Source organism: Schistocerca gregaria, chromosome 4 (assembly GCF_023897955.1).
Source record: "Schistocerca gregaria isolate iqSchGreg1 chromosome 4, iqSchGreg1.2, whole genome shotgun sequence".
In the NCBI taxonomy this organism is placed as follows: Eukaryota; Metazoa; Arthropoda; class Insecta; order Orthoptera; family Acrididae; genus Schistocerca; species Schistocerca gregaria.
Window position 1 is genome coordinate 195,916,882 of NC_064923.1, and position 19,017 is coordinate 195,935,898.

Here is a 19,017-nt window from a genome sequence, read left to right on the forward strand (position 1 = left end):
TCAGCTTTTTAACTGCATCTTTGGAGGTAAAAGGAGTTCACCTTCTAAACAGTCGCTTCACGATTAACTTAAAACAGAATAACTTATAAGTCATACAATCAAATTGGACTTCAGAGTTATATTAGTCAAGAATCAGGTCGTTGTAACACGCACACTTCGGTTAGAGACCCATCCTTTCTTCATATCACGATGCCATTTAACGTAATGCCTAACAAGACAACAGAAATGACAATAAACCATTCACTGCGTAATGAATACCGCTGCGCTAGACATTGGTACACCGCATACATAAGCAGCAGCTTCACAGCGGCAGGAAAACTTTCGAATAATCATCGTCAAGACCCGACCAAAATATCGCCAACGACAAAACAATATTAATAATTCCCCGTGAAGGTAGAGGAGTGGGAAGCGAGCATTCTGGGGTAAATCGACTTTCTTTAACAATACAGATACTGAGCGAGTGTAAACGTCAGATGCAGACGTCTACTGGGAGCCCGTGCTCTGCAAGATACGGGACACAGCCCACATAGAATAGCGCCGAGTTGCCTACAAGCCAGGCGCAGTATACTTAAGGTTATAGACTCCAGAAAGGGCGCCTAGGAGAAGGTTTAGGTTACACATCCGCCTTACGTCACACAAGTAGTTCTCAAATGGACAACCTGGATATAAGCAGACACACGGATACACTCAACGATTATCTCAGGACTCATCTACAGCTGCCACCAAGAAGCAACCTGGACATAAGTTATGTTAGCCTTCGTTCACTGGTTTTGGAGCTATAGTAGCGTTCAACGATAGATCAGTACAAGTTAACAGTGAACTATATTGCCACGTACAAGCTTTACATTCCACTTAAGATTTGTGGAACATCTATCTATAAATTATTGTGAACTGTTGCACATCTGTGTTGTCATCTAGTGGCCATCTATTTTTGCCATAGTTTTTGGCTAATCGTAATTGCTCCTGTTGCAGATATGTATAGCTTATGTCCGAAGAGCATTCAGTAAGTAATACGAAACACTTCTTTTTCTCAAAACAGATTGATTTTATTGAGAGTTCCAGCACACTACGCTACTCCCAACTCTTTTGGCTACAACATCCAATTTTTAATACGACGTCTTACGCCCTGTTACAGTGAGGGCTGTGTGCCAACATGGTACCATTCTGCAGGTCGACGTCGGTGCCAACGTCTTGTAGTACCAATAGCCACCTCACCATCCACGTACTGCTTCCCAAGTAGTGCATCCTTCATTGGTCCAAACACATGGAAGTCGGAAAGTGCGAGATCGGGGAATAGGGCGGATGAGGAAGAACAGTTCAGTGAAGTTTTGTGAGCTCCTCTCGAGAGCGCAGACTTGTTTGAGGCCTTGCGTTGTCCCGAAGAAGTTCGTACGCATACTTGCGGCGAAGAACACGCCAAAGTCGTTTCTTTCATTTCCTGAGAGTAGAATAACGCACTTCAGGTTTGATCGTTGCACAGTGGAGGACATCAGCAGAATAAACCCTTCAGATTTCCAGAAGACTGCCGCTATTATTTTGCCGGCTGAGGCTGTGCAAAGTGATGAACCAATGTTTTATCTTCTGTGACGATGTTCGACAAAAAAATGTGCTGATCAGATCTGTAGTGCGGAAGCAACTCTGCACACTTGGTCCTTCGTTACTGTTTATGGTATCCTGTTAGTCGGCGAGGATCCAAGCTGGCAGGCCGCTGTGGCCGAGCGGTTCTAGGCACTTCAGTTCGGAACCGCGCTGCTGTTACGGTCGCAGGTTCGAATCCTGCCTCGAGTATGGATGTGTGTGATGTCCTCAAGTTAGTTAGGTTTAAGTAGGTCTAAGTCTAGGGGACTGATGACCTCAGATGTTAAGTCCCATAGTGCTCAGAGCCATCTGAACCATTTTGAGCCCAGCGGGCACACACGTTTGAATATTGCATCTGGTGGACGAGTGTATCAGCGCTACCAACAGAAACGTCCAGTTGAACAGCGATGTGTCTGATTGTGATCCGTTGATCACCTCCATTGAGCGTGTCCACACGCTCCAACATTGCAGAAGTCACAGGTGTGTGCGGCTGGCCGGCACGCGGGAAGTCAGACAGGTTTGCGCGACCTCGTTGCGATGACGACAGACGCCTCGCCCAACGACTCAGCGTGCTTTTGTTCATTGCCAGGCATCCGTAGACATTCTGCAAGCGCCTATGAATAGCTGCAACCCTCTGATTTCCGCCAAAAGAAACGCAATGCCGGTTCTTTGCTTGGAATCCACCTCCATTACAAATGCCACTGTGAGGGCTACAGATAAGACCGTGTCCTATCTGGGGTTCATCAAGCTGTAGTGGCTGAAGCGGGAATATTCCATTATTTCCCGCAGCAAATTCCGCATTCTGTCAACCGAAATCAGGAGAGATAAAAAATGTGTTGTTTTACTTACTGAGTGACCCTCGTAGTGAACAAATCCGTAACAGCAACCACTTTAGTGATAAAAAATAAAAACACCATTTTATTTTGTCGTTACAAGTTTCGACGCTTCATTTCGTCATATTCAGGCTGTTTTGATGCGGTACAGGTTGATACGATCCCCAGGTATAACCCACCAGTTGCCAGCATTACTGGATTCGCAGATAATGTGTCAACACTCCAACCATCAACTGTCAACTGTCAACAATAAAATCATAAGGACGGCTGTACGTGTTTTTATTTTTTGTCGCGATAGTAAACAGCCGTCGTCCCAGAGACCTCCTGCTAAAAGCATGGGCATACAAAAACTTTGGTGGCAGGCGATTCTCATTCTGATACATTTATATGTTTGACGCTAAGGGCATTGGACGAATACAGCAAAAACAATGAAACAGTAAATGTGAGTTTGATGCACCAAAGCGAGGCCACTTCATTATAGGAATAGCAACAGCAACTATCACCACAACTGCCTTGTCCAGCGCAACAATTCGTGATTCCCGCATTACTCCAACACTCACTGCCTGACTGGTACTGACTTGGAGTCGTTTTCCACCACCGTAAGTATTTGTTACGTTCGTATTCGAGACAGTGATCGTTACCTGAACCTCCAGAAGGCAGGATCGTCAGGAGACAGCGATTCGTGTCTTCTTGAATAGAAGTTCCCTCTGAAGTTTGCCATGAAGACGTCGAAGCCTTCGTCCGCCAGGAGGTAACCTGTGAAGCAGAAAACGACGGTATTTTATATTATATTACTAGTGGGTGCAATAATAAATTAAATTACAAAACTATATTTGAATTATTCCCTATTTCCTATTACTCCTTCCTCCTCATTTTTACTCATCACAGAAATATCATTCCAATTGTATTTTATAATGTTCTCAACACTCGTTTTCAATGAATTCTTGAAGACTGCAGGTATAATAAACAAGTAACCATATGCGGTAAATGGTGGTTTTCAAATATCCTCTACCATAGTTTCGACGGATTTAAACTAGTCTTCCTCAGTAGGACAAAAAACTTCACATTAGCAATCAGTCAGCAAAGCTATGTCGTCCCCGAAAAAAAACGGTTCAGCCCGTGTTCGATTCTCGGCTGGGTCAGGGATTTTCTCCACTCAGGGACTGGGTGTTGTTTTGTCTTCGTCATCATTTCATCCCCATCTGACGCGCAGGTCGCCCAATGTGGCGTCGAATGTCGTAAGACCTACGCCAAGGCCGCCGGATCTGCCCCGTAAGGGGCCTCCCGGCAAATGAGGACAAACGCTCGTTTCATTTTTTTTTAGTGAAACTATTTCCACATGACCAGTGTTGGAAACGATCTGTACGTCCATGTGTAAAAGTTAAGGCCCCTACAATCAAGGGCTTGTCACATCAATAAAACAAATATCTTAAAATAACAGACCATGTTAATAGCTACAGGCCGACTGAGAGAAAGTGGAGAGGGTGGATACAAGGAAAACGTAGGGTTAACTTTTACATATGGATGTACCGACACATATCATGTGGAGATAGCTTCACTGGCTGACTGATTATGTAAAGTTTGTTGTCATTCTGGGGAAGACGGATTCAAATCCGTCGAAACCATGCTAAAGGTTATTTGAAGACCACCAATTACAACAACTGGTTGGCTGTCTATTACGCCTGCTGTTCTGTAACAGTTGCTGTAGTGCAGCCATGTTCAAACTATTGAAGACTGCCTAATTTCGTAGTTTGTGACTTTGGACGCGCCATACGTTTCACAGTATTTCGTGACGGTATGAATTCATCGTTTGCAATTTTTCTATGTTTGTAGAGATTGCTGCTCTCCTTTATTATCTCCAACAAATTTCAGGACTAACAGTGATTGTAAATACGGATTACCATGCCCTATATTACACCTTTATATCAGAGATGTGAAACTGCTGCTGTTGCTAATGACGTTAGGTGTTTTATAGCGATAAAAGATGTGGTCATCTACGAAACAACGAAAATAAAACAATAACATTCAAATCGATGTGGTATCCTCACGCAAGTACTGAGAACACAACCCTGATAGTGCCAGAAATAGAAAACAATGCAGAATAACCAGAAAAAATTAAGGAAAAAATATCAGGGCAGACAGAATTAAAAGTTGACAGCTGACTCCGGCTGGGTGACTCTTTAGAAATAATGGGTGACTGAGCCATTCTGTGACACATTAAAATCTAGCTGTTGTTGTTGTCCATGCTGATCTAATCTGTACAATCCTCTTCATATTGGAATAACTGTTGCAACTTATATCCTCCTAAATCTGCTTCCCATATTCATCTCTTGGTCTCTCACTACGATTTTTACCCCCACACTTCCCTTCAGTATAATGCGTCCCCTTAACTGATGCCCTCTTCTAGCCAGGCTGTGCCACAAATTTATTTCCTCCCCATTTCAGTTCAGTACCTTCTCGTGGTCTAGGGGTTCAGTCTGCTTTCGGCTGCGGTGGGGCGAGGACGTCCGCTGCGCCCCGCCGTGCGCGACCGTGAGCGCTTGCTTGTCTTTACCTTCTCGCGGCGCGAGTTGTATTAGTTCCAAGTTGAGTGCGACTATGGCACAAACATGGCGCCACGATACGATCAAAATTACTTTCCAACCAGATCACGCGCGTCCTCGAGCCTATGAAATAGAACAGTTCATACGCGACGATCTACGTTTAGATCCGGCGACTGTCGTCGGAATACATTTTTCTATAACGGCGAGCGTGGTTGACGTTAAAATGACCAGTGCACAGGTCTGCGCGACAGTGGTGTCTAAATACTCGAACTCTCTCAGATTCAAACATTCTGACGGACATATCGGTGCAGTGACGTGGATCATGCAGGCATGGGCCTAAGGACTGTAAGGGTTTTTGAGCTCCCCTTGAGTTGTCAAGGACGCCTTCCGACCATATGGCAATGTTATCAGCCACGTTGCAGAAAAGTGGCAAACTTTTTCGACGTATAAGGTCTACAATGGTGTGCGCCAAATTAAACTTGAGCTCAAGAAACATGTGCCGTCCTATTTGAACATCGGTGGCTGTCGTGCAATCATCATGTACGACGGTCAGCCGCGTACCTGTTCCGGATGTGGGCAGGAAGGCCATGTTCGATCCAGCTGCTTACAACGTCGAATTACGCAGATACCAGTGGGAGACTCCGTTTCCCCGACGGGGACGACAATCCTGCCCCTCACGTACGCTCAGACGACGATGCGCACCATAGTTGAGGACGAAACGGGCGATCAGCCACACCGATCGACGCCAGAAGTACCAAGGGAGGAAGAGGAAGGACCCCCGATTCCAACCCATATGTCGACTTCTCCACAGCAACAACAGCAGCAACAGTCCCACGGACTCCAGACGCAACGTAACATTCAGAACGCGATGGACGTGGACTCGAACATTGTCCCAACCGCGGCTTTCCTAGCGGAAGGTGATACGACTCTGGATTGCCTCCCACATTCGGATACGGATGTCCACGTTCGAAAGCAACGTTCACCTCGACGACGGAAGCGACGTCGACGGACCCCTTCTGACGATTGCCTCCTACACACGGCCGGTCAAGAAGGTGACATCTCATCAGACGGCATGGATGCTGCGCCTGCTGTAGACGGTTCACTTTCCCATACCACAAGTGCCAAGTTACTTCTTGCACCACAGATGCAGCAGGTCGCGTCGATGGATGGCGCTGCGTCTACCTCTACCAAAGACGACGTACGTGAGGGAGATTTAGGTGCCGATCAGCTACACAGCATGGTATTGCAGCCACTGTGGTCGGACGATGTTGAAGAACTTCCTGAAGAGGGCACGGGTGACAGGGGAGGGGGTGCCATTGGGGAAGCCACTCCTAGCATGAAAGACTCTTAATTTGTAACTGGTTTGGCGGGGCCGGCATCTCTCGCGGTTAGCTTTGATTGCTATGGCGTCTACCCTAGGTGAAGAGGCTAGGCAGCACACCTTTCGCCTTGCCACAATCAATATCAACGCGATAAGGGCACCACACAAACTGACAATGCTACAACGCATGCTTGACGTGGCCCTCTTACAGGAAGTATGTGTCGCTAGTTTCCCTGACTTCTACGGATATACCGCCCACATCTCCCACGCCTCTTCTACCGATTGTGGTGTGGCTGTTCTGCTACGAGACGGTCTGATGGCTACGGACATACTGTACTTACCGAGTGCAAGAGCCATGGCGGTAACTGTCAACGGTGTACGACTCATTAATGTATATGCCCCGTCAGGATCAGGGAGACGGAGAGATCGGGCCCGCTTTTTTTCGGAAGATATTACGCGTCTATTTATGGGCCGCCTAGACGATATGGTGATCGGAGGAGATTTTAACTGTACATTATCTCCGTCTGATCAGCAGCTACATCACGTCCCGTGTGCGGAGTTGGAAATGCTAGTGCGTGACCTCCACCTGATGGACACGTGGCGTCACATCCATGGCCCAGCTCCTGGATACACCCATTATACAAGTCATTCATCAAGTCGGTTAGACAGGATTTACGTCACAAGCACCCTTTCGATGGCGACGAGAGGAGCAGAGCTCTGGCCCACTGCATTCACCGACCACACAGCCTATATTTGCACCATTGCCCTCCAACCTGCACGTGTGTGGCGCAGTAGCCCCCCCTGGAAACTGAACGTCGCCCATCTGGACGAGCCGGCATGTAAAGGTGCTATCGAAGAGTCGTGGAACGCGTCCTAACAGCGTCGTGGTCGTTACCGATCGACCCTCAGTTGGTGGATTGAATGTGCGAAGCCTGCTATTAGGCGCACCTTCATGGCTTACGGCAGGGATGCGGCGGCGTGGAGGAGGAGCACGGAAAACTTTTATTACACCATCCTGCGGGAATGTCTTGCTATGGAGCCCTCACCTGACGGGCAGATCATAGTCAATCGCGCGAAAGCGCAACTCATCTCCTTAGCACGCCATCATTTACAAGGCGCTGTTATACGGTCGCGTGCTCCAGACATGATACAATCAGAAAGGCCATCTATGCACCACGTGCTCCTAGAACGCAGGAGGCGCCGTAGGGCACTGGTAACCGACATGATAACGGACGACGGACGACACGTGGCAGAACAAGCATATATAGCAGAAGCCTTCTATGGGCATTACGCTCAACTTTATTCGGCAGTGCTCCCTGATATGGCGACGGTAGACACCGTTACAGCACATGTCCACGGTACAGTTCCACCAGACATGGTACCGACTTTAGTGGGAGAAGTGACAGAAGAGGAAGTGCTCGACGCCATTGGTAAAGGTACTCCCCATAAATCACCAGGAATCGATGGATTACCATTAGAGTTCTATCGAGTATTTAAACAACTGTTGGTACCGTGTTGGGTTGCAATTTGTCAGGAATTGATGTCCCCGGGTATACCGTTGCCTGCATCGTTCTTGGAAGGACTGATTGTTCCCATCCATAAGCCGAAGGGACGGAATCATGTCCGCGATTATCGCCCCTTAACGTTATTGAACAGCGACTTCAAGATCTTTTCGAGGCTGCTATCAGGACGTCTTCGGGGCACACTATTTCACGTCCTGTCCAGCGATCAGATGTCCTTAGGAGGACCCAACAACATCAGAACTGCGTTATGTCGTTACAGAGATCTCATCTCCCTTGCACGGGTGAGACGTTTGCCGGCAGCCCTGGCGTCTATCGACTTTAGCCAGGCTTTTGACCGTGTGGGCCTCACTTTCCTCACGGCCGTTCTACGGCGCATGGAATATCCCGACCCCTTTATCACAGTGTTGACACGCCTTCTGCATGGGGCTACTTCTCGAGTTCTTGTTAATGGAAGACTGACGGCACCCATGCCGATCCGCCGGTCAGTACGACAGGGATGTCCATTATCAACGTTGTTATTTGCATTGATTTTAGAACCTTAGTTGTGTGGTCTTCGAGACAGGCTCACTGGGATACAGTTCGGCGGCTCCATCTATCGATGCACCGCATATGCGGATGATTTGATGATCGTCATACGAGGAGCTGACGATATGGCCGCGGCGTTGGACTGGATTGCAACCTACGGTACAGCTTCTGGTAGCCAAATCTACGTTGACAAGTCTGTCGCCTTGAGCATCGGGATTGGGCTACCGCAGGAACACATTGCTCCCTTACGCTTCAGTGATACTGTCCGCTTCTTTGGCTTAGAGTTCATGAACGACATGCGACGCGCGACGACGCTCAATTATCGACGCCTTCTTCACCAAATTAGAGCCGGAATTGCAAATCAGCGCTTGCGATCCCTGAACATCGTTCAGCTGACGTATTATGCCAATTTATACCTTGCATCCCGCATACCGCATGTCGCCCAAACGCTACCCGTTCCGAAACCCTTGGGTCATAGCATTATGGCAGCGCTGGGATACTTCGTCAACGCTGGTATGTTACTGAAGATCAGATACGTATCTCTTACCCTCCCCAAGGGAAAAGGTGATCTCGGCCTAGTCAACGTCCATGATAGGGCCATTGCCCTCTATGTATGTTCACATTTATGTCTGCTGCGCCGTTGTCCTACGAGCCTCACCAGTCTGCTTCTGACGGCGCTACGACCTGCTTCACTAAGAGCGCCGGTGCCACTACAGGACATCCCAGCACCCCTCTTTTATATAGGACGTTACTATTTAGAACAAAGTTATTGCAGTGTAGCGCTCACGACACCACAAAAGGCCACGACTCGACGCCTATATCACGACATGCTGCAACGCCGCCCCCTAAATGTGGTCGAACTAAAATATCCTGACGTACGGTGGTGCGTGGTGTGAAAGACTGTACACGATGCCATGCTTGATTCCGACGTTGTTTCCCAATGGTACGTAGTAGTTAATGGGAAGCTGGTGATTCAAGAACGTCTCTACAATATCCACATGGCAGAATCTCCCAATTGTGTGGGTTGTAACACAGTAGATTCTGACGAGCACTGCATCAGCTGTGGAGAGGCGGAACCGGTTTGGCACCTAGTGCGGCAGATGCTGGCTTATCTCTTGCGAGTTAGGCCGGAGCATATATCTGCACGCACGTTATTATTTCCGGATGAGACATTTTACCCCAAGACTCGAAGCAACTCCGTCACCTGGATACGTGGACATACTGTCCATTACCTCTGTAGTGACGGACACAAGAATTTCCTTGACTTCTGGCTCTATTTGCAAGAAAGACATCATGCTGTTTCCGGGCATACCAGATATCGACAATGCTTTGCAAACTACCTATGGAGTGCCTTTCACAGCCCGCCGCGCAGCTGGAATGTTCCAGGCAGCGGCAGATGAGGTCAGAACGACCTGCAAACGAGCATATATTGAACAATCTTTATCAGTGGGTGCAGTCGCTGGGAAGCCTAACTACGACGTGGTAGCTTTCTTTTCATGTTATTTACGTTTAATATCTTCGATGGTGTCTTCATTCTGGTTTAGGTTTTCCAGGCTTGATTAATTATGACTGTTCGCACATTGATATCTATATAAATAAAAAAAGATTTAAAAAATTGGGCTGGAGACCTGCGTTTCCAATCCAAATAAATACACGAGAACAAACTAAGAACAAAATGGACAACAAATAAAATATAATAAAGTATTATACCCTTTTCCTTTCTCCTTTTATTATTATTTTTTTGTAAAAAGTTCAGAGGCGTATTTAATTTTTGTTGCGTTGGCGAAACCTGAAGTGGTGGCGAACGGCCGTCATAGTTAGCTTTAGGATGAAAGTGGCGGTGGCACTAGCTTTGTTTTTGTTTTTAGGCTAGATAGGTTTTTGGGGGTAGTATGGGTGATAGGGGCCAACGCCTGAAGTGGAAGAGGTAACTTTCTTTCTTTATTTATAAAAAAATAGGGTAAAAAAATAAAAAAGAGTGAGAAGTCAAAAAAATAAAAAAAATAAAAAAGGGGTAGCGTCTTTGATTCATAATTAAATACGTCTTCGGTCCCGGGTTCGATCTCCGCCACTGCCTAAATTTTGATAAATAATCAGCATTGGCGGCCAAACCTTCCGGCATAAGAAGACAGCCTCATTCTGCCAACGGCCTTGTCAAAGAGGGCGGAGGAGTGGATAGAGGTTCAGGGCACTCTCTTGTCCTAGGGGTGGGAAGTTGCCCCTAAAGGCGGAAGAATCAGCAATGATCAACGACATGAGGATGCAGAAGGCAATGGAAACCACTGCATTAAAGACACGTAACGTGTATCCACAGGACATGTGACTTTTAGTTGAAGAAGTGTAATGATGATCTCTCCATTGGCAAAAGATTCTGGAATAGTCCCCCATTCGGATCTCCGGGAGGGGAATGACAAGGGGGAGGTTACAATGAGAAAAAGATTGAATAATCAACGAATGGATAATGTTCTACGAGTCGGGGCTTGGAATGTCAGAAGCTTGAACGTGGTAGGGTAACTAGAAAATCTGAAAAGGGAAATGCAAAGGCTCAATCTAGATATAGTAGGGGTCAGTGAAGTAAAGTGGAAGGAACACAAGGATTTCAGGTCAGATGAGTATCGGGCAGAAAATGGTATAACAGGTGTAGAATTCGTTATGAATAGGAATGTAGGGCAGAGGGTGTGTTACTGTGAACAGTTCAGTGACCGGGTTGTTCTAATCAGAATCGACAGCAGACCAACACCGACAACGATAGTTCAGGTATACATGCCGACGTCGCAAGCTGAAGATGAACAGATAGAGAAAGTGTATGAGGATATTGAAAGGGTAATGCAGTATGTAAAGGGGGACGAAAATCTAATAGTCATGGGCGACTGGAATGCAGTTGTAGGGGAAGGAGTAGAAGAAAAGGTTACAAGAGATTATGGGCTTGGGACAAGGAATGAAAGAGGAGAAAGACTAATTGAGTTCTGTAACAAGTTTCAACTAGTAATAGCAAATACCCTGTTCAAGAATCACAAGAGGAGAAGGTATACTTGGAAAAGGCCGGGAGATACGGGAAGATTTCAATTAGATTACATCATGGTCAGACAGAGATTCCGAAATTAGATATTGAATTATAAGGCGTACCCAGGAGCAGATATAGACTCAGATCACAATATAGTAGTGATGAAGAGTAGGCTGAAGTTCAAGACATTAGTCAGGAAGAATCAATACGCAAAGCAGTGGGATACGGAAGTTCTAAGGAATGACGAGATACGTTTGAAGTTCTCTAACTCTATAGATACAGCATTAAGGAATAGCGCAGTAGGCAGTATGTACATCTCTAAAAAGGGCCATCACAGAAGTTGGGAAGGAAAACACAGGTTCAAAGAAGGTAGCTGCGAAGAAACCATGGGTAACAGAAGAAATACTTCAGTTGATTGATGAAAGGAGGAAGTACAAACATGTTCCGGGAAAAATCAGGAACACAGAAATACAAGTCGCTGAGGAATGAAATAAATAGGAAGTGCAGGGAAGCTAAGACGAAATGGGTGCAGGAAAAATGCGAAGACATCGAAAAAGATATGATTGTCGGAAGGACAGACTCAGCATACACCGGCCGCGGTGGTCTCGCGGTTCTAGGCGCGCAGTCCAGAACCGTGCGACTGCTACGGTCTCAGGTTCGAATCCTGCCTCGGGCATGGATGTGTGTGATGTCCTTAGGTTAGTTAGGTTTAAGTAGTTCTAAGTTCTAGGGGACTAATGACCACAGCAGTTGAGTCCCATAGTGCTCAGAGCCATTTGAACCATTTGAAAGTCAAAACAACCTTTGGTGACATTAAAAGCAACGGTGGTAACATTAAGAGTGTAACGGGAATTCCACTGTTAAATGCAGAGGAGAGAGCAGATATGTGGAAAGAATACACTGAAAGCCTCTATGAGGGTGAAGATTTGTCTGACAGAAGAAGAAACAGGAGTCGATTTAGAAGAGATAGGGGATCCAGTATTAGAATCGGAATTTAAAAGAGCTTTGGAGGACTTACGGTCAAATAAGGCAGAAGGGATAGATAACACTCAATCATAATTTCTAAAATCGTTAGGGGAAGTGGCAACAAAACGACTATTCACGTTGGTGTGTAGAATATATGAGTCTGGCGACATACCATCTGACTTTCGGAAAAGCATCATCCACACAATTCCGAAGACGGCAAGAGCTGACAAGTGCGACAATTATCGCACAATCAGCTTAACAGCTCATGCATCGAAGCTGCTTACAAGAATAATATACAGAAGAATGGAAAAGAAAATTGAGAATGCGCTAGGTGACGATCAGTTTGGCTTTAGGAAAAGCAAAGGCACGAGAGAGGCAATTCTGACGTTACGGCTAATAATGGAAGCAATGCTAAAGAAAAATCAAGACACGTTCATAGGATTTGTCGACCTGGAAAAAGCGTTTGACAATATAAAATGGTGCAAGCTGTTCGAGATACTGAAGAAAGTAGGGGTAAGCTATAGGGAGAGACGGGTCATATACAATATGTATAACAACCAAGAGGGAATAATAAGAGTGGACGATCAAGAACGAAGTGCTCGTATTAAGAAGAGTGTAAGACAAGGCTGTAGCCTTTCGCCCCTACTCTTCAATCTGTACATCGAGGAAGCAATGATGGAAATAAAAGAAAGGTTCAGGAGTGGAATTAAAATACAAGATGAAAGGATATCAATGATACGATTCGCTGATGACATTGCTATCCTGAGTGAAAGTGAAGAAGAATTACATGATCTGCTGAACGGAATGAACACTCTAATGAGTACACAGTATGGGTTGAGAGTAAATCGGAGAAAGACGAAGGTAATGAGAAGTAGTATAAATGAGAACAGCGAGAAACTTAACATCAGGATTGATGGTCACGAAGTCAATGAAGTTAAGGAATTCTGCTACCTAGGCAGTAAAATAACCAATGACGGACGGAGCAAGGAAGACATAAAAAGCAGACTCGCTATGTCAAAAAAGGCATTTCTGGCCAAGAGAAGTCTACTAATATCAAATACCGGCCTTAATTTGAGGAAGAAATTTCTGGGGATGTACGTCTGGAGTACAGCATTCTATGGTAGTGAAACATGGACTGTGGGAAAACCGGAACAGAAGAGAATCGAAGCATTTGAGATGTGGTGCTATAGACGAATGTTGAAAATTAGGTGGACTGATAAGGTAAAGAATGAGGAGGTTCTACGCAGAATCGGAGAGGAAAGGAATATGTGGAAAACACTGATGAGGAGTAAGGACAGGATGATAGGACATCTGCTAAGACATAAGGGAATGACTTCCATGGTATTAGAGGGAGCTGTAGAGGGCAAAAACTGTAGAGGAAGACAGAGATTGAAATACGTCAAGCAAATAATTGAGGACGTAGGTTGCAAGTGCTACTCTGAGATGAAGAGGTTGGCACAGGAAAGGAATTCGTGGCGGGCAGCATCAAACCAGTCAGTAGACTGATGACCAAAAAAAAACCTTCTCGTTAGTTATGTGAGCCACCCATCTAACCTTCCACATTTTTCTAAAGCACCACATGTCTAAATCTTCTATTCTGTTCCTGTGTAAACTGTTTATATTCCATGTTTCACTTCCATAAACGGCTAAACTCCATACGAATACTTTCAATAACGACTTCCTAACACTTCAGTCTACATTTCTAAGGGTTCACCCGACCACAGCCAACCGTCCGCTTTTAACGGTGTCTGTCCTGATATTTTTCCTTCATTTTATCTGGTTATTCTGCATTGTTTTGTGTGGTTTAGTATTTCTATTTCTCGCAATTTCGTGGTTGTTTTCTGGCTCATCAGTAAAGGTTCTGTAATTTTTCATTAGAATCTGCACAGATAAGGATATCATGGCACTGTAGCCTCCACGGAGTCTTCTTTCCATACTGTTCCTCCCACAGTCTTAACCTCACCATTTTGTTAACTTAATTCGAGATTCAATTGATTTCATTTCACTGCTAAATTTTGTCTGATAGTAGCGTCAGCAGCTACACTAGGTCAGTAGTGAAAAAAGTCATATGATATGCCTTTAAGATTCTACAAAGATTATGCGCAAGAATTTGCTAGCAACTATTGATCGTCGGTCCCTGAAAAAACGAAGATTACCTAGTGACTGTAAAAAAGCCCAGGTCATCGCCATTTTCAAAATGGTTCGTGGGACTGATGCACATTATCTTACGCCTATATGCTGACGTAATCTGTTGTTGACGTTTATGGAGAAGAAAAAGCTCCTCCATAAAAATCCAGATGGATCCCGCAGACAAAAAAGGTGCAGGGACTGGCAGTTGACCACGGGTGTAAATAAATGTAACATATTGCGCGTATACTGATGCCAAAACATTATAACCACCTGCTTAATAGCTTGTTTGTCCGTCTTTTGGAACAAAAATTGTTCAAATGGCTCTAAGCACTTAGCTTCTGAGGTCATCAGTCCCCTAGAACTTAGAACTACTTAAACCTAACTAACCTTAGGACATCACACACATACATGCCCGAGGCAGGATTCGAACCTGCGACCGTAGCGGTCGCGCGGTTCCAGACTGTAGGTCCTAGAACCGCTCGGCGACTCCGGCCGGCGCTTTGGAACGAAATTCATCATTCATTCTGTGTATCTGGAATCCGACAGTTTGTTGGTAGGTTTGTGGAGGTACGTGGCATTAGATATCCACGCACATGTCATATAATTCATGCAAATAAAGGGCCGCAGATCTGCATAAGCGGTGATGGCACCCGATAGCGACCCATATGGACTCCACAGAATTAACATCATCCGAATTTGGTCGTCTAAACGTCAGCGTGAGATCACTATAATGCTCTTCAAACCGCTGTATCAGGCTTCTGGCTCCGAGACACGGACAGTTATACGGCTGAAACGTGATATCGCTGATGGGGAAGACATCAAGAACAAAGAGATGCCGGTGGTTCGCAGCTGGTAGCGCATCTTGGATTACTGCCACAGATCCCATGCTAGCACAGGAGAATGTTTCCCGTAGCACGTTACTGCTCCCACCACCCTGCGTACGTGGCGCGCTGCTCGTTTCAACCCGCCATTCACCTCGATGACGGCGTTTGTGGAGACGACCATCGTATTGATCGACAGCCGAATCCCTATGGTCCTGCACTCACTGCAGTAGTAACTAGAGATGTCGTTAGGCCGGCCATTGTGGCGGAGCGGTTCTAGGCGCTTCACTCTGGAACCGCGCGACCGCTATGGTCGCAGGGTCGAATCCTGCCTCGGGCTTGGATGTGTGTGCTGTCCTTAGGTTCGTTAAGTTTAAGTAGTTCTAAGTTCTAGGGGACTGATGACCTCAGATGTTAAGTCCCATAGTGCTCAGAGCCATTTGAACCATTTAATGTCGTTAGGTCAACATGTGAAGCGGAGATCCATATTCAACAATGTACGATGAACGGTGTGTCCCGAAAAACTGGTGCGTACATCATCACAAATCACCACATGTCTTGCTTTAAGGGCAGACAAGTCTCCGAAACCTCAGATTCTGTGAAGAGGCGTGGACGTCCAACCATTTAGCTCCTAGTGGTATAAGCTGTCCTTCTACCTCTTTCCGTAGATGCTCACGACAGTAGCACGTGAACATACGATCAGTTTCGCCGTTTTTGATACACTTGTTCACAGGCTCTGCTTAATAGTAATCTGATCTTTGTCAAAGTCGCTTATCTCAATGGATTTCCTTATCTGCAACCCATATCTTCGCTAGGGTGATTCCCAGTCCGTGTCTGCTCAACTTACATATTTTTGTTACCGCGTCACGTGCCCACAGCGGCACCAGGCGACGTCGAATGTTGCGATGGGCAGTAGTCATAATGTTTTGGCTTATCAGTGTATATTCGATGTTGACAAATTTCCCTTCTTCAGAAACGATTTTCCTGACATTACCAGCCTACATTTTATGTCCTCTCTACTTCGGCCATCATAAAAGAAATGGCTCTGAGAACTTGGGACTTAACATCTGAGGTCATCAATCCCCTGGAACTTAGAACTACGTAAACCTAACTAACCTGAGAACATCACACACATCCATGCCCGAGGCAGGATTCAAACCTGCGACTGTAGAGGTCGCGCGGTTCCAGACTGAAGCACCTAGAACCGCTCGGCCACACCGGCCTGCCCGGTCATCACCAGTTATTTTACTACCCAAATTGCAAAACTCATGTCCTACGTTAAGTGTCTCGTTTACTAACCTATTTCCCTTGGCAATACCTGATTTAATTAGACTACATTCCATTATCCTTATATAGGCTTTGTACATATTCATTTTGCATCCTTCTTTCAAGATACTGTCCATTCCGTTTAGCTGCTCCTTTGTTGTCTCTGAGAGAATTACAATGTCATTGGCAAATCTCAGTTTTTATTTTTGTCTCTGAGAGAATTACAATGTAATCGGCAAACCTCTGTTTTTATTTCTTCCCCCGGAACCTTAATTCCTTCTGCTGTGGCCTTCTCCACCAGACATCAAGGCGCCTAGAGTATCAGCAACCAAACTGACAGCCTGCAGCCACGGGTTGCCCGCGTTGCAGGCGCACCGAAGCACTACACAACCGACAGGAGCTATTGATGAACGGCCACAGCTACAACCACAACAACAACGCCACAGCGAAGACACCAGCGGCCATCAGGAGCCACTACCGGCACACATAAACATAAGGAAGAGGTCGCTGCAGGTCACGGAACTATTTTCACACGTCCGAGGAACTCATCAGCCGAAGCGCTATAAAGGCCGGCCCTCGACCGCACATCGGCAATTCATCGACCGCCAGCAGACTTGGATAGCTGCCGTCCCGGCAGCCCGGCTTGGATCATCTTGCTGATCTCTGCATTAGGCTTGGTACATGGTGAAGTCTCTGGCGGAGACTAGTAGGAAAGTATTTCAGTTGTTTTCTATCTTATTGTTGTATGTAGTTGTGATTCGCAGACGGATCACTGTTTGTGTTGGTAATATACTTGGAGAATTTATTTTGGTTAATTTAACAGCCCAATAAATTGTTTTCGGACTTCGATCGTTAGTTTCTTCTGCTTACGCAGACCTTCCCCAAGCTTTTCTTTGGTTTTCTTTAACGTTTGCACAATGTACAGATGGAATAATATCGGGCATAGACTACATTCCTGCCTCACTCCCTTCTCAACCACTGCTTCCCTTTCAAGCCCCTCAACTCTTATAACAGCCATCTGGTTTCAGTGCAAATTGTAAATAACCTGTAGCCCCCTGTATTTTATCCCTGCTACCATCAGTATTTCAAAGAATGTACTCCAGTCAACTTCGTCAAAAGCTTTCTGTAAGTCTACAAATGCTACAAACGTAAGTTTGCATTTCCTTAACGTATCTTCTAAGATAAGCGTTGACAGACGTCTGCGTACACTTCTCCGGAATTCAAGCTGATTAAAATATTATACCCAGTATTTTGGGAAGAAGTCCGGACATTACACAAAATCTTAAAACGTGAACCACATTACAAGTTAAAATACAGGGGGGGGGGGGGGGTCCTTTAGAAGACCAAGAGCTCCCCTCAGGTCATCACATAAAGCACTCTGTTACAATACGTCGGATCGACTGCTGCATTTCACATCTGTAACACACGGAGGGCTTCTCGTGACCTAAGAGAAAGCCACGTGTCAATGGGAAACATCCCACTCTAAGCTAGGCAAGGGCGATTTCTTCAGCTTGTGGTCGACAGGAGGTAAACCACGGTCGCAGTAAATGTTTTAGGGAACGTAGCTTATTATATCTCACTTCCAGCCCGTGAGCCTCTCAGCAAAACATGGTTTTCTGGGTCACAAATGTTGTAACAGGCTGCGGAGGGACTAGACAGCAAAGATGGAAGGCGGCCGCATCAGCGAGTTCGTTTTCCCGCATGCCTATATGCCCTGGAACCCAGCAGAATATTACTTCCTTCTCCTGCCTTTGCAAGAGATGCAGAGTGTCCTGCACTTCTTGTACCATCCGATCTGCTGGGTACACCTGACCAATGGCGAGAATGGCTCTTTGGAAATTTAAGGAGATAGGTATTTTCTTGACATGACTCCGTGTCATCTGCACCAGTTCCCTCAGGGTAGCAAACAGTTCAGAGCGATATACTGAAAACTGCTCTGGGATCTATATCCTGAGGACAATGCAGGGGAACCCGAAAGAGCTGCTGATAAAATCTAGTTATTTAGACTCATCACATCCGTACAATCAGTAACAAAATCTGGATGACGATGTAAAAACTCGATAAAGTTAATTTTAAAAAATATAGTCTGGAGTATAATTCTTCCTGTAAGCAGTCAATTAGGAAAGTAACCTGGGTCCCTTTCGTATCCAGGGGGATCCCCTACTCCACCCCTGCCTTTGGACCTAAATACTCCTGACGTAATTCATGACTCTCCCGCGCACGGATCCCATTTGGCAATGTTGCCCACGGATGGAAACGGAACAGACTTTACAGCAGCGGCTATGGAACAGAGATGAATGCTAGCGATTTAGGAACGGACAAAGCCCTGTATGCTGGGTGTACCATGATACCACGAGGAGTAAACGTTGAATAAACAGCCAAGGCTCATCAGCCTCTGCACACAGGCTAGCAACAGGACTCGAGCGACAGGAACCTGTTGACAGCCGAATCCAGTCGTGGAGAACCGCATCCTGATATCTGAAGCAAGGACGCCTTGCTGATCCATA

General features: G+C 45.9%; 1 protein-coding gene across 3 annotated transcripts in view; it reads right to left on the reverse strand.

Annotated features, from left to right (window-relative positions):
• Positions 1 to 19,017, reverse strand: part of LOC126267588 (lipase 3-like) — a 164,376-nt gene that overhangs the window by 72,835 nt on the left and 72,524 nt on the right. For all 3 annotated transcript variants that reach the window (XM_049972888.1, XM_049972889.1, XM_049972887.1), the window contains exon 3: positions 3,053 to 3,167. In XM_049972888.1, coding sequence (XP_049828845.1) covers positions 3,053 to 3,167 — 115 coding nt within the window. The remainder of the gene's footprint in view (positions 1 to 3,052; positions 3,168 to 19,017) is intronic.